The sequence below is a fragment of the Mustela lutreola genome, chromosome 3, assembly GCF_030435805.1.
Source record: "Mustela lutreola isolate mMusLut2 chromosome 3, mMusLut2.pri, whole genome shotgun sequence".
In the NCBI taxonomy this organism is placed as follows: domain Eukaryota; kingdom Metazoa; phylum Chordata; class Mammalia; order Carnivora; family Mustelidae; genus Mustela; species Mustela lutreola.
Window position 1 is genome coordinate 133,369,205 of NC_081292.1, and position 16,266 is coordinate 133,385,470.

Consider the following 16,266-nt stretch of genomic DNA (forward strand, 5'->3'; position numbering starts at 1 on the left):
ATTTGAAAGAGAGAGTGAACGTGTGAGAGAGCACATGTTGGGGAGTGGGCAGGTAGAGGTGTGAAAGAGAGTCAGGCTCCCCACTGAGCAGGGAACCCAGACACAAGGTTCCCTCCCAGGACCCTGAGATCATGACTTGAGCTGAAGGTAGACATTTAACTGAGTCACCTAGGAGCCCTGATATGTGATGTTCTAAAAGACTGTGAAGCCCATTTTATGTTTTTGTTAATTGACTACTGTAAAATATCTTGTTGAACATAACACTTCAGATCTCACAAGAGAAAATGGGAAAATCTCATTGACTATCTATATTTTGTATATCCTGAATGACCCCTGGATCCAGAAATGTTGTGAAGGACAGTCTATTTAAAAATTTCCAAAGACCCAAATCCTAAAGGAATAAGCTAAATTTCCTTTTCTTATTAATACAGTGTTAGTCCTCTCAATCTTAAACAGTTCCCTTTTACAAAGTACAAATTACTATGAATAGAGACCTTTATTACAATATTTGAGGTTTGTTTTTTAAGCTAAACTGAGCAAATGTTATTTTTGCTTTTTAAAGCCTTATTATATTACCTCCATTCACCATCAGCTGCATTGCATTTTCCACATACTGCTCTTATCCAAAATAAAATCCAACAGATTCTTTGCTTTATGCTTATGATTGGGAAATAAATATTATTTTAACATGTAATGAACAGCTGCTAAGTCATGGCACACTTCAGTTTATGGAAAAATGAAAGGAATGTCTCATGAATTTTTATGTTATTGGTACTTTATCAACATATAATTCACCTACAGTAAAATGCATAATTGAGTGTATGGCACAATGAATTTTGGCAAATGTATACACCTATGTAGCTATCACCCAGTTGAAAATAAAGAACATTTCCATCACCCCTCAGAATTTCCTTGGGCCCAGTCACCCACCCCACTGTGAGGCAAAGCATAGTAGTGTACCTTTGTGGAGCATAATACCAATATGATTTCTCAATTCTATTTTTTAAATTTAGTTACCCACCCCCACCTAAATGTAATACATATAAAGTTTCTACCTCTAGGAAAACTTAGTACATTTTTATCTTTAAACTTAAAACTTTTAAGTATAAACTTTTGACTTTAATTTTAAAATCAACTTGCAAATGATTTTTCTTTAGAAAATTGTCTCTTCTGTTTCACCAACTGCTTTTAAATTTGCATAAAATATCTTCGGATCTTTTTGGTTTGTTTATATATTACCCCTACTGCTAAGAGCTAACATTCAGTGAGTGATTTACTAAGTAATAGGCTTTGTGCCAAATTCCTTAAGTGAATTACTCTTTAAATTCTTAACAATAATCCTATAAGGTAGACAGTATTCGTTTAGAAATAAGTTTTGCCAAAGGTAACTGGCCCAAGGTCACACAACTGGGAAGCAGTGGAGTTAGGATTCAAACCCACATGCCCTTAATCATTTTGTCATATTCTCTTGCATTGTAATAATTATTAGAATGGTCACATATGTGATCATTTTGGCTTGCTAAGTTTGATCCTTCCCATTTTGAATATGTACATGATAATTCAAATGGACTTCTTATATCAGGACAGAAATTACCTTGGTCCACCTGAGTCAAAATAGCAGAATCTGGTACCGTTGAAACGCCTGATTGCTTAATTTTGGACACCTCAGTTCTGTAGGTGGCAAGGAACCCAAGATAAATAGTGCTTCTCTTATCATTAGATGGTCTTTATATAGAATGGATTAAAAAATCCCAGTGAATCTTGATTAAATCTGACATTTATGGGGCAGGCATACCAGGTACCATGATAAATATTTTATGTGTATTTTCTCATTTAATTCTCCCAATAATTCTATGAAGGATATGTCTGAAATTACTTAAGGGCATACTTACCGACACCTCTTATAGGTGGTTACAAATATGGACCTGGATCTCAGTAAAGAAGTCGTAGTTAAGAATATAGATATTCAAATTGTAAAAATTTATTTTTTCTGTCTGTTTTAAAAGTTGTGGTTTGCTCCTGTTTCTTAAAATGGAGGGAAGAAGTCAAGTGAGCTTCTAAGGCCAAATGTCAAGATATAAAACATATAATACATTTGGTACAAATTAAAATTGCTGAAATTCTAATCTTGAAAGAATTACAGTGGAACTTGTAAAACAAATAGAATTATATTTTCTTTAATCCCCATGTATTTTTTGACAATAGATTCTGCACACAGCTCTAAGATGTCTTCTCCTAGAAAAAGCAGAAAAATACTAACTCATAGACAGTAGTATTCCAAAGTCATGGTACCTGAAATACTATAGGGGCTTTAGAATCTGGCAAAGGAAGTCAGTTAGAGTCTTTTAGCTCTGGATTGGACCCAGCATTAGTAGATTTCAAGCAAAGGTCAAGGTTAGAAAGTTGTATCATCCTTACGTATGAATGTAAACAGATTGTACTAAGTAGTGAAGGTCCACTGAGAATCAGATTTCATAGTTTTATCAGATACTTATAATTCTTTAGATCTTATGAAACCGTATGATTCTTTAAAAATACTATTATCAATAAATGAACCAATTTTTATGAACAAAAATTTAAATAAAAAAGGATTGGTTTCTTCTCTGAATTATGTTTAAAAGAAACCTCATTGTTGAGACAGTGCACCTGGGGGGCATCTCCTCTGAGTTGCAGACCAGATTCTGTGGAGCTCAGCTATGTTAATTTTGCAAACTAATGTTTGTATGAGGGTGATAAACTCCTATTTGTTTGAGGATGATGAACAGTCTTCAATTTCTTTAGCAAAGAAGTAGGAAATCATTGATTCTAGGAGAGTGTCTGAGAGAACCAAGCAAAAACATGAGGGAGACCTGCCAGAGGTGGAGGTCCATGGATGCTCCTGGGATGTAGAATGCCATGTTATTCTGCAATTCAGGATGTTACATTCCATCCTAGATGTTGAAGAGAATGAATTGTTCATATAAAACCTTCCCCACATTTGAAGAGTTCTTTGTCACTTCATTTTGTTGCAGCCTGCTCCTTTAACTTATTCATGTACTTTTTTCCTTAGAGAAAAATGCCAAGGCAGTTCCTTTACAACCTTTTCTTCCCAACAGTGGAATGCAAGCGAATCAATATCTAATGGTTTCTGTGCAAAGCTCAGTAAATAATAGATTTTATCTTGCCACTGTGGAAAGCAAAATTTAAAAACCTTGTGCAGTTGGGAAGCTGGGAGAGGAAGACTGCTAGCAAAATTATTAGCAGACTAAAGTAGAAATGATGATAATATTTCTGGCTCCATAAAACGTCTGAGAAATTAACTATTTATACTAAAAGAAGGGGAAAAAAGAAGGCTGTTGCAATCTGATTAAAAGTGTCACGGAAAAAACATAATGAATAATGCATGTACTATATCCCTCCATGATTCTTTGCAATTTCCCAGTTCTTGGGCTTTTGGGGATATATATGTAGATGTGAATGAAAGCACATTAGAGGATGAAGAATTGATTTAAGATATATTTTTCATGAATATGCTCTCATATGAATATGTTTGGTTTGAGTTAGCATAAATAAGTGAAAGGAAGTCTTTCCATATTTGAGCCTTGTAGATATAAATTTCCACTTCTCCTTTTATTCTGTTATTTTATTGAGCTACTAGTTACTTCAGCTAGGCCGATGTTTGTTTGTAACAAGAGCTAAGGACCCAAGCATGGCAAGGGTTACTTTTATGATAAGGCTTTGCCACCTCTGAGGCTAGCAGAGGTAAGTGCACTGTAAATGAATCAAATCCAGTTCCGAAAATATAATCGCTCTGCTCCTTAGCTATTAGGAAATGGCCTAGCTCTGCATATGTAGTTGCTTATATATAGTTATGTAAATACTTACTTGAAATCCTCTAAATTACTTTATGATTTGATTTTTGAAAAATATCTCCTTGGGAAGATTATGGAATCTGTTTGTTTATGCTTCAAGTAAAGTTGTATGGTAACAACATCATATTAGACTCAATCCAGTGATGGTTGGTATAGTTTTGCCAAGAATTATTATTAGAGTATGAGCACATTTCTGAAGAATTACAAATATGTAGATGGTTAACCTACCTGCATCACGTTTAAGAAATATCTATTTTTAAATGCTAGAAAAGCACAAATCCCCGTGTGTATATGGGTGAGAATAATTTGTAAATCAAAGACCATAGCAGTTATTGCTTCAAAAATGGTCTCATCTCAAGAATAGCTCTCCTTAAAAAGGAACCCTTGTGAACTGTTCATGGGAATGTAAATTGGTGCAGCCACTGTGGAAAATATTATGGAGGTTCCTCAAAAAATTCAAAATAAGGGCACTCCTGGCTGGCTCAGTTGGTATAACATGCAAATCCTGATCTCAGGGTTGTGAGTTCAAGACTCACATTGGGTATAGAGTTTACTTAAAAAAAAAAAAAAATCAGAAACACCAAGTGATCCAGTAATTTCATTACTGGGTATTTACCCAAAGAAAACAAATACACTAATTTGAAAAGATATATGAATTCCTATGTTTATTGCAGCATTATTCATAACAGCTAAATAAGAAGGCAACCTAAGTGTCCACTGATAGATGAATGGATAAATATGCGGCATACACACACACACACTGGAATATTACTTGGTCAAAAAAAGAATGAGATCTTGTCATTTGTGACCAGATAGATGGACGTAGAAGGTATTATGTGAAGTGAAATAAGTCACACTAAGAAAGACATATATGAGTTCACTTACATGTGGAATCTAAAAAACAAGACAAATGAAAAAAAAAAACAAAGCAGAAATAGATCCATAAATACAGATAACAAGCTGGTTATTGCCAGAGGGGACGAGGTGGGGAGGATGGGCAAAAGGGATGAAGGAGAGTGAGAGGTATAGGCTTCCCGTTACGGCATGAATATGTCACAGTGATAAGAGGCACACGTAGGAAATATGGTCAACGGTATTCTGACAGTTACGTGTGGGGGCAGATGGCAGCCACACTTCTGGTGAGCATGGCATAATGTATAGACTTTCTAATTACTGAGTTGTATACCTGCAACTAAGGTCACATTCTGCGCCAACTATATTTCAGCAAGAAAAGAGTATCTCCTTAAAAAAAACTATAACATTTCCATTAAAAATAAAGCAACTATACAATAGACCTAGATATCTTTCCTTTTTTGACAAATGGGAATATAAATATTTTGTGAATAAGAAAGTAATTATTGAAGTAGAATTCTTCAGAATAGCAACCAACATTGAAATTACCCATAATTTATTTATTTGAGGCCTTTATTCTAGAGAAATTGTGTGTTAAAAATTATCTGCAGAACAAGGGAAGTGCTGTGTGTAGTGTGAGAAAATCCTCACCTCTCTCGTGGATGAAAGTGATGTTGTTACAATTGCTTTGTAGATAGCACCTATCCCCATCAGTGGTGATTTCTAGAACTTAAACGCTGCTAGTATGGTGCTTAATACTCTTCTTGGGACTGCTACTTTAAAACATGTCATCTATAAGTTCAACTGCAAGTAAAATTTATTTTGATTAGAAAACATCAGCTGGTCATCAAAAGCTTCTGCCTTTTATTGGTCTATGCTAACATAAAATATTTCTTAAACAAAATACTTTTATTGACTTTCTGTGATTCATGTGCTCTTTTTTCCTTTTTCTGTGTCACAGCATAGACAGATGCCATTTATGTTTAATGAAGCTTTCTCAGGCAGACTAGTTTAAATGCTTCCTGAAATAATTGTATATTATTATCTATTTTTATATTGGCTTTAATGACTAACAACTTACCATGGTTATGATGCATATATGACATATATTTGTCAACTAATATATAAACAGTATAGTAATCCACTTTCCAAGATTTTAAGTGATTTATCCTATATATAAAATATTTTGAGACAATACAATACCTGTCTTATATATAAAATGTTCTCTTGTCACTACTCACCAGATTTAAAAAGCATGGAACTTCTCATTTTTAAATTATGTATCTAGTAATTTCTTCCAATAAGAATAAAAATACCATTGAGTTAAATAGCAGTTATTCGGCCTCTAGATGGGACTCTTGGTTGCTCTTAAGAACTTCACTAAGTTCAATGGGTTGTAATCAAACCTACTTATCTCACTGAGTTTCTTTTAGATCAGGAACTAATATTTAAAAAAATGACCTGTAATCAGTAAAGTATATATGAATGCACGTGGGACCCCACAGAGGCACACCAGTTACCTGAGCATGAGCAGGAAGTTGCCTTGCAGTAAGCATTGATTCTACTTCCACAGGCACTAAACATAACTCTTTTAGGATTTGGGGTTCATGCCCTCTTCATGTGTGGTAGTGAACAGGGTTTCCTTAGGATTTGGGTGGTTTGCTGAAGAGGAGAAGCTTATGAACATATTGGCATTAAATAAGAGGCTAGGTAAATAGAAGTAACATGAATGTAGTCCCAGGAGAAAGAGATCAGACACATAGAATGGTGAAGAGCCTCCTCATCACCAAATTTGGATCGAATCTTACCAAGAAATACAAACAACTAAAAAGAGAGCTCATGGTGAATTTTTGCTTATAGCGAAAATGTTGTATTTTTCAGAACGCTGCAAATGTAAGCCCATTAGAGCTACACAGAAGACCTATTTCCGAAACAATTACAACTATGGTAAGGATAACTTCATGGTTGACCTATAAACTGCTGTGCTGAGAAAGGGGTGTGTGTGTGTGTGTATGTGTGTGTGCACACACGCACGCTTGTGCATGAGCTCGTAGGGCAGTTTAAAATTAAGGCTGAGAACCAAACAAAGACAACTTTCAAGCACAAGTTTACTGTTCCTCCTGAGCAATTAAAATGTCTCATGGGCAAAATTCTTTTTTTCTTTTTTCTCATGGGCAGAACTTTTAACAAATGCTTGATTTTACAGCAGCTCAGGCTGCGTTGCGGCCATCTTAGAACCATGTAAGTAAGTGAGCACCCAGAGCTGCGTTTCAGACAAGATGGGAGGGACACTTCTTTCCCTGATAGGCTAAGGAGGGTTGGAGACTGAGTGTCTGGAGCTGCCTGGGTTTTTCAGTCGTGCTTCGAAGTCCGCTTCCCCAGTGCGCTTTGATGCATAAGGGACTGATGGGTAATAGAGGACAGCTTGGTTTCTCCAGTCAGTCTAGCTCCTGGAACACACTGACAGAACTGGAAGGTAACACTGGCAAAAGTTGTTAGTATTCAATTAAGGAAATGTTTTTTTGTCCAGCTTGACCAAGAAAAGTGACGTTCTGTTAAAATATTAACTGAAGAACCACCACTCCCTCCAAATGTAGCTGCCAGACTTAACTGAAGGAGGAAAAACCTCCTGTCTCTGTAGCAGGTACTGTGCTGGGCGGTTCCTATACACTGTCCTTCATAGTTTTTTCAACTGCCCCCCCCAGGTGTATTATTATGCTAATTTTATCAGTGATTATTGAACCCAGATTGTCCTTTCTTATTTAGAATGTTCTTTTGGGCACTGGTATGCTTCAGAGTCACAGATATCAATTCCTATTATATTTGAAAGGCTCAGAGTTTTCCAGCTGATAAAATAAGGGACAAATCAACATTTGCTGTAATGGATAGGCATTTTATTTTGATTTTTCCCCCTAGTATCTATGAGGTTAATAAAGGTCATGTGACTATCCCTGAAGAAGATTTCTGATGCTGAGCCAATGAGTAAAAATATGACAATCAAATAGATTTTTAAAGGAAACATTATTAAAATGAGAATTTTATTATTGAATTTATGTGCCTTATTTTAGAAGATAGAGGACACACAGCACAGATTTATTTTTATTTCTATACTGCTGGGAATCGGAAGGAGAGAAGTTGGTTAAGACTCTGTAAGAGTAATTTTTGATATCTATGAAAATACTGTGTCTTAGAAGGTATAAAGTAGAAAATTCTCAGTGTAAATAAATCTCTTTGAAATAAATGTACTAGTTTCCCAAGTTTTTCTTCAATGAAATCAATTTTTATTTTTTGCTTACTACTCATCTTAAGAGGAATCTAATTTCTCTTAGTCAGTGGTAGATGCGCTTTCCAAGGTTGGAAGGTCATGTTTTTCTGAGAAGTCAAATGCCTGGCTGCTCATCTGAGAACCCATACCTCTAAAAACTGATGTGAAAAATCACAAGGAAATGGAGCTTTCAATTTTTAGGAGATAGTTTTTCAAGACTGAAAAATGTTATGTGAACTTTTAAGTATAAAAACAAAAGTGTAATAAAAAATGTTATTTCAAGGAAATTTAGTTGACTTTGTATTTATTTTACTTCTCTTATTATTAATTTTTACTTTATCTCACTTTCTTAGAGCTGTGGCAGTTGGTCCTGCTATTTTGGTTAAAAGTTCTAATACGAGTGGTTACAAGTCTGAGTGAACATTATAAAGTAAAATGGAATACAAGTCACAGTCAGTGGGACTTCCTCATAGCCAAACAATAACCAGGTTGCCCATAGTTGAAGGGTTTTCATGGGTCTGTAGCTACTGCTTTAAGCCTCCTGGGAGGGGGGGGGGGAGGCAAGCACTCAAATGATTAAGTAGAAGGAAAGGAAAATGCAATTTAAATTTTAAAATATGTTGATTTTTATCACCAGTGTCTGCCTGTGTCTAACGAGAAAACAAAGTTGGGGGTGAGAGTAAATGATAATTCACACAACCTCTGCTTCATTCAGATTAATTCAGTAAAAGCTCTTGAGCTTTAACCAAATTACTTGAATAATAAAGTAAGTCTTGTAGAGAGGTATTTATTTTGGAGTGGGTACATGTGCTAAAAATTTCTAATGAAAATAGTAGACACACTGGGTAAATAAATCATTAGTTAGAGAACATTTGCACAGTTGGCTAATCTCTAAGAGTTGATGGAGGCTCTGAAGCACATTTACATAAACCAGGACACAAAAAAATGTCTGCGAGCCAGGCTTGTCAATTTATCATCTGAATCTCCCAAACGCCATTTCAAAAAGGGTAATCTTATTTTTTTGTTAAAATAAAGACGCGAGAACACGAAGAAGGGATTCCTTTGCTTGCAAGTTCACACCAAGCAGGGACAGCTGGGTAGTTCTGTTTTGTTCACGGTAGTCCTCATACTTTCTCCAGAAATTGAAATACCAGTGGAGCAAAAATGAGGTTTTGTCCTAAAGATTTTAGAATCAGCAACTTGATTTCTCTCATCCTTACGTCCTACCGGTGGAACGTCGAACATTTCTGTATCAAGTCGGGGCACTGACAGGAGGAATGGCTTATTGCTGGCTTTACGTTTTCGTGGATTACTTTTTTCCATTCCTTTGTAATCCAAAAGACCCTAAAATCTGTGGGAAGGAATTTAGATGAAAGTGGTTTGCAGAGATATGCCTAAGAGACTTTGGAAAAGTGGGTTCATTTAGATACATTTTGTCTTCCTCTCTGTAACGTCCTTGAATATTGGACTAGAGAGCTGGGCCAAAAGCCACTGGCTTCTTGCTAATTGACATTTTTACTTCTTTGCAGGCCTTTTCAAAGCCCTCCTTAAAAGGGGGGGGGGAAGACAAGATCATTTATCAGAAGAAGGAATCTAAAACATTTGGCTCTTCTAGAGGACAGAATATACAGATTAGAAGCAGAACTGTACTTTGTAGATTCTGAGTTAAATACTTGGACTTTGCAGCTGAGCTGGTTACTTTAAGGGGGTTCATCTTTATCCTGAAAAGTGAAGGTGGCTTTTGTGAGCTACACTGGGTGTCAGGATTTCTGTTGAGTGAGGTACATCATGTAATGAACTTAGTAGACCATGTTCCATAGCTCATGAAGGGAGGGAATGTGGGGGAGTCTAACTTCAAAACACATGGAGGAAACAGGATCTTGTGGTAGCAGTTCTTATTCAAGAAGAAAATGTCGTATACCTACAGGAGAGTATAAAAGATAATCTGAACTGAAACAAAGGAGAAAGGAGCTGGTGTCTGAACAGTCCCTAAGATGAGCAAGGTGGAGAGGTCGCAGAAGCAGCTGGGGAACACTGTAGAACAGGACTTTAAAACACTGAAGAGGCCCCAACTCTTTAGAAAATTCATTAATACATCTGATAGAAAGAAACAAAATATATAAAATACCAGGTCTTTACATAGAGTGCATAAATTCCTGTTGACAGCAACTCAAAGCACATATGTACACATTCAAAATAAAATTTTGGAGGAAAATCACATCAGAGTCACTCAACCTTTGATTACCTAAGTGGATTTCTCACAATGAAATACACACACACACACAAAAACATGTATGCGTACATGAATTGGAAGGGGATGGGGCTGAAGAGTAAAGGGGCAGGTGTGTTATGTAGTGTGTCATTCACTACCATCTAAGGCAAAAAAATCTGGTCAACGTTTTTGAATTGACTAGAAAGAAGCCTACCTGTCTTTTTTGACTAGGGCATTATTGTGTATCATATTACCACATCAGCTTTATTTTCTTTTATCTAGTCATTCGGGCTAAAGTTAAAGAAGTAAAGACCAAGTGCCATGACGTGACTGTTGTAGTTGAGGTGAAGGAGATTCTAAAGGCTTCTCTGGTAAACATTCCAAGGGACACCATTAATCTTTATACCAGCTCCGGCTGCCTGTGTCCTCCACTTAATGTTAACGAGGAGTATATCATCATGGGCTATGAAGATGAGGAACGCTCCAGGTAATTCACTCCCTAAGGATTCAGAATAATTGCTGTGCTTCTCCTTTCTTTTATCCTATGCATTTCTCTAGACCTCTTACTCTGGGGTTCTTACCTGGGGCTCTGTCTGCCTTCTAGGGACATAGGCTTTGGTTGGGTCCCTCAATATAATGTTTTGGATAGAAAAGTGTATGTGTGCAATTTGTGGGTGTGCATTTCTCTGGGGACAGTGGTCATAACATCATTTCTTCTTAAGGGAGTCCATGACTCCCAGATTGTTAAGAATTACTGCTCTAAAACTTGGCTGTTCTACTCTAGAATAAATAGTAAATCTTTCTTGACAAAGATTCCTTGTGTTTTTCAATAATACATTTTAATTTTCAAAAATGGTTGCTTCTTTAAAAAATATAGATTACTGTTGGTGGAAGGTTCTATTGCTGAGAAATGGAAGGATCGACTTGGTAAAAAAGTTAAGGTAAGCCTGAATCTTATGTTCAAAGTGATACATAAAAATAAAAGCAGAAAAATAGTCATTCGTCATTTACGTGAAAGAGTTGCCCTTAAGAGCATGAGAAATACTTAAAGCTGAGACGTATGTGTCTGTGTGTGTCTGTCTGTCTCTCTGTCTGGGTCTCAAATTCTGAGGATGGAGTTTGTTTTTAATGCCAATTTAATTTAAGGAGTGAATTCTTTGTAATGTATCAGAGATTTAGCTATAATAAATCTTCTCACAGTGAGAAATCTGACTATGGTTAGTCTAGTCCTGGTTGGGTGGCTCCACATTATCCTTAGGGCTCCAGGATCCTCCTTGCTTCCTGTTCTGCCATTTTTAAGGGAACTGCTTCCATGCTCATATTCACCTGGAGGTCACAAGATGGCTGCCCACCTCCAGCATCCCACCTATATTTCAGAGAGAAAAAAGGGGAGGTAGAAAGGGCTTTCCAAGTGTCCCATCTGGCAATTTATACTTAGGTTTTAGTCTCCCTTCCATCCCTATCTGCAAGAGAAAATGGCAAGTGTCATTTTTTAGCTGGACATATTGCTTCCTTGAACAAATTGCAGTTCTGTGAGTCAAAGAAGAAGGGGATAAAAAATGATGGGCAGGAAACTACCAGTGTCATCTCAATTCATAGACACCAATTCCTCTGTACAAGCTGCAGCCACATTCATCTGTATGTGAGAGATCTGACCAAATCAGTCTTTATAGCAGTAATGGAGGTTTATTTTTAAGCCAATGATTCTTAGATTCTGGAAATGATGTGTTTTTAGAAATCACAGTAAATTATTATAGAAAATTAGAAGGTTTCATTTCTTCTTACTATACTAAGCAAATCTGTCTCAAAGAATGGAGTGTATGCATAGAATGGCAAAGAATTGGAAAGTGTGTGTGTGTGTGTGTGTGTGTGTGTGTAGTGGGCAGGGAGGGAGAAAGAAAGAGTGGGAATTGTACCAAACATAATACATCCCCTTCCTTCTGTGAGTCTGAAGGCTTGGGAAACATTTACAGGGTAAGTTAAACACCCCTGGGCAGTTTATCTTATACATCTGGCACTTGACAGAGCAGACACATTTCAGTTTAAGTGACCTACAAAAATGTAAAGGGCATTATTTTTCAGGGAGAAACTACCCTTTGGTAAGTTCTTTTTTCCCCCCAGTATATTTGTCAAAAGTGAGATATATTTCAAGTTCAGACTTGTGGGAATTCTCCATTTGTGTCTCTTTTCAGTTACTTTGGTGTTTATTAAAAAAATGGCTCTTTTTCAGGAAGTTGGAATCTCTTACTGTCCTTTTAATTTGGTTTTCTGCTTGCTAATGCAGAACAGGAATTTGTCCTAAATTCCTGTACCAGTTGGAAGAGCCTTCAACATCCCTGCTGCAAAGCATGTAACGAGGCTTTCTGCTTCTCTTGGTATACCCAAACAGCGACCCTCAAATAAAGACCCAGGACACATGGCTGGTTTATCCTATTTTTTACGCAAACATATTTTCCATTGTTTTCTACAGGGGGCTCACAGAGTTACTGTGGAATCTTTATATTCTCAGTCTGGATTTAAACTTGCTAAAGGGAAGAATTGAACCAAAATGTGAACAATTTTTAATTCATATGCAGATATTCATGGCTAAAGATCTTGGGTAGAAAGTCTCTTTTGTCTAGATTTATTGAGATTCTTACTTTAGTTTTCCTGTCAATATGAGGATGTGAAAAAAGTTTTAGGGAGGATACCATTTTTTTCTTTTTTTTTCCAAATAAGAGTTGCCCTTTTCAGCTGATTTCTTTTTCTTTTTTGCTGAGTGAGTAGAATAAGAATTTAATAAAGACCTTCTTATGGTTTTGCCATACGAATTGTTGTTTACCTAAGTCTCTGGTGTACCAGGATGCTCAAATCAAAATATTTGGTCTGCCTTGGGGAGCTGAGAATCAGACTATTTTTTAATATGAAAAACAGTAAGATTGTGTAATTGAGTAGGCTAGAATGAAGACTTATTTGTAGTAAATGAAAAATGATAATTTATTATGTACTAAGCCCTTTATATATTATTTATTAAACTTCAGAACAGTCTTATAAGTCTGTTCTATTAATTTCAATGTGTTAATGATAAAAATGAGGTTTAATAAGTTCAAAAACTTTCCACAGTAACTGGTGGAAGTAGAATTTGAATCTGGGCCCTCTGACCTTAGCTCCTTGCTGCTCATTGTGGTCTCTGCACCAGCAACACTGGCGTCACGGGGGAGCTTTCTAGGTATGAAAATTTTGGGTCCCATCCCAGACCTACTGAATGACAATCTACAATTTTAAGTTATTTCTATACTTATCAAAATTTGAAAAGTACTGTTGTAGTCCTTATTCACTACCTGTAATACCCAAAATATAACTTCCTTTTAATTTATTATTTTACATGTAGACCCTCTTGGCATTGTTATTATGGAATATTAGTGAACTTGATTGTGGCTTTTAGAAACATTGTGAATGTCTGCTTTGAGTGTAGACCCTCATCTGTTGTGATTGTTGCATTTGATAGAAATTACTCGGAAATACATTTTTTTAAAGATTTTATTTATTTATTTGACAGAGATCACAAGTAGGCAGAGAGGCAGGCAGGGTTGGGGGGGGCAGGAAGCAGGCTCTCTGCTGAACAGAGAGCCTGATGTGGGGCTCGATCCCAGGACCCTGAGATCATGACCTGAGCCGAAGGCAGGAGCTTAACCCACTGAGCCACCCAGTTGCCCCTTGGAAATACATTTTTAAGAGATCCCATTTGCCCCACAAATTTCCATTTTTTTCACTGCTTAAATCACGTATGTCTTAAAAGACTAAGTTCTGGCACATCATCAGAGAAAATGAAAAATAGCACTTCAAAGTCTGAGTGTCTTCCATTCATTGCCAGACTTATGTATATTACCTCCAGAAATACCCACAGGTTTGGACAGATACTTATGTCACCATTTGACATGGAAATTTTAAGTTTGAGGATTGATATGAAAACATGGCTGACATATTCTAGGTGGCCAATTTTGTGCTTTTTACGGTCAGAGAATTATGTCCATCTAGCATCATCTGATAACAAAATTTTATACTCTTTTATGATCAGAGAATTATGTCTGTATAACATCTCAGGAAAACAAAATTTTATACTTTTGGAAAATGCTTTTACGATTGGACTTTGCGGTCTTATTAAGTTGTTAGAATAATAGAAATGATAACCCTGGTGATATGTGCCTGTGACCATTTAATGTTTTAAATTTCACAGCGCTGGGATATGAAGCTCCGTCATCTTGGACTGAATAAAAGTGATGCTAGCCATAGTGATTCCACTCAGAGTCAGAAGTCTGGCAGGAACTCCAACCCCCGGCAAGCACGCAACTAAATCCTGAAATGCAGAAAGAACATCAGTGGACTTCCTATTAAGACTTGCATTGCTGGACCAGCAAAGGAAAATTGCACTATTGCACGCCATATTCTATTTTTTACCACAAAAATCATGTGGTAACTGATATTACTTCTATTTTCTCTCTTGTTTTCTGTTTTTCTCTTCCCTCCCCCCACCTCTTTTTTTGTGGTCTGAGTGCAGATCCTTAAATATATGTATTCTGTTTCACTAATCCTGGGAAAACTGTTCTTTGCAATAATAATAAATTAAACATGTTGATACCAGGGCCTCTTTGCTGGAGTAAATGTTAATTTGCTGTTCTGCACCCAGATTGGGAATGCAGTATTGGATGCAAAGAGAGCTTTCTGGTATCCACAGAAAGCTAGATATGCCGTAAAACAGTCTGCTTATCTAATTGCAATTGCCTCGTTTTCACATGCCTTTTGGGCATTCTCCTCACGCTTAAAAGTTCTGAATGTTTATAAAGGTAAAATGGCAGTTTGAAATCAAATGCCACACAGGCCAGGCAATCAAGCACCAGGAAGCATTTATGAGGAAACAACACACAAGATAACTTATTTGCAAGATTGGCAGGAAGCAAAATAAATAGTTCTAGGAGCTGGGGAAAGAACATTTCGCTTGATTGAGAAGCACCACTGAAACCAGTGGCTGTTGGGGTGTAAACAGTAGCATTTTTCTTTGGGCAATGCATTTGGTTTGTTTATGAATATATTAATCAGCATTAGGGAAGTGAATTATAACTAGACATCTGCTGTTATCGGTGTAGCTCTGTTAAATTTGCTTCCCTTTAAATAAACTCATTGGTGTGAGTCTTTTTTTCCCCCACCTTTTAAAATAAATCTTGACTTGCTGCGTTGACCAGGAAAAGAAAGTATGTATGCATGTGCACCGGGTGTTATTTTTGAAAGATACATAGCTCTATAAAATGCTGTAGTTTGCAGGATGGTAAAATGTGTGAGGGTGTGCCTGTGTGTATGTGCACGCGTGTGTGTGTGTGTGCACTCACACCCAAGCTGGACTGAATTACAGGCCTGTACTTTATCACTTGGATTTGTGCTGTTTAATGCTCAGTAAAATATGCCTAATAAAAGGAATTCTGGTTGTCAGGAGAACAGTTTTTCTGACTTTTGAACCACATGCACAATCTCACTAACCAAGCTGCAGTGTCCCCAGGGACCTTGGGGGAACAACTGATACGTTTCCTTCTTTCCTTCTTCTAGCCAGGTTCTTCTCTTCAATTTACATATTTCATATAAGCAGAACCAAATTTCTAAGCTATGGCATACTGAAAATAAAACATTTATGAAGCAAAATGGTGCTGTGCTTCCTTCTACCAGGGCAATCGTGCCAGAATGAAATTCTGGAACAATCATTTCCCCAAATAGTTAATAATTCCTCTAAATTCTCCCTTTTGAAAGTAAGAGATCATCCTGACATTCTGGCTGTTACTTAAGCCCCTGCAGTTTGGGAATCTCAGAAGAGTCGACACTTTTGCCTCCCATGAAGATTGTATGCTTTTTGAGCTGCCGAATGGTTGCTAGTGGGTAAATTGGCCACTTGCTCTTTGGGGTTTATTCTCAAATGGCTAGGGCAGGTGCATCTTTTTCTAGATGCTGCAGTCATAGCCTTAAAAAGGTGAGTTTGGGGGTGCCCAGGTGGCTCAGTTGTTAAGTGTGCTCAGGTCATGTTCCGGGGTCCTGGGATCAAGCCCCGAATCAGGCTCCCTGCT

The 16,266-nt window shown here is 36.9% G+C and overlaps 1 protein-coding gene across 1 annotated transcript in view; it reads left to right on the forward strand.

Annotated features, from left to right (window-relative positions):
- The window catches only part of FRZB (frizzled related protein), a 37,582-nt gene extending 21,732 nt beyond the window's left edge, over positions 1 to 15,850 (forward strand). Inside the window, exons 3-6 of the mRNA XM_059166848.1 lie at positions 6,585 to 6,650; positions 10,463 to 10,667; positions 11,058 to 11,121; positions 14,397 to 15,850. Of these exons, the coding sequence (XP_059022831.1) occupies positions 6,585 to 6,650; positions 10,463 to 10,667; positions 11,058 to 11,121; positions 14,397 to 14,513 (452 nt within the window). The 3' untranslated portion in view covers positions 14,514 to 15,850. The remainder of the gene's footprint in view (positions 1 to 6,584; positions 6,651 to 10,462; positions 10,668 to 11,057; positions 11,122 to 14,396) is intronic.
- Positions 15,851 to 16,266: the final 416 nt, after the last annotated feature.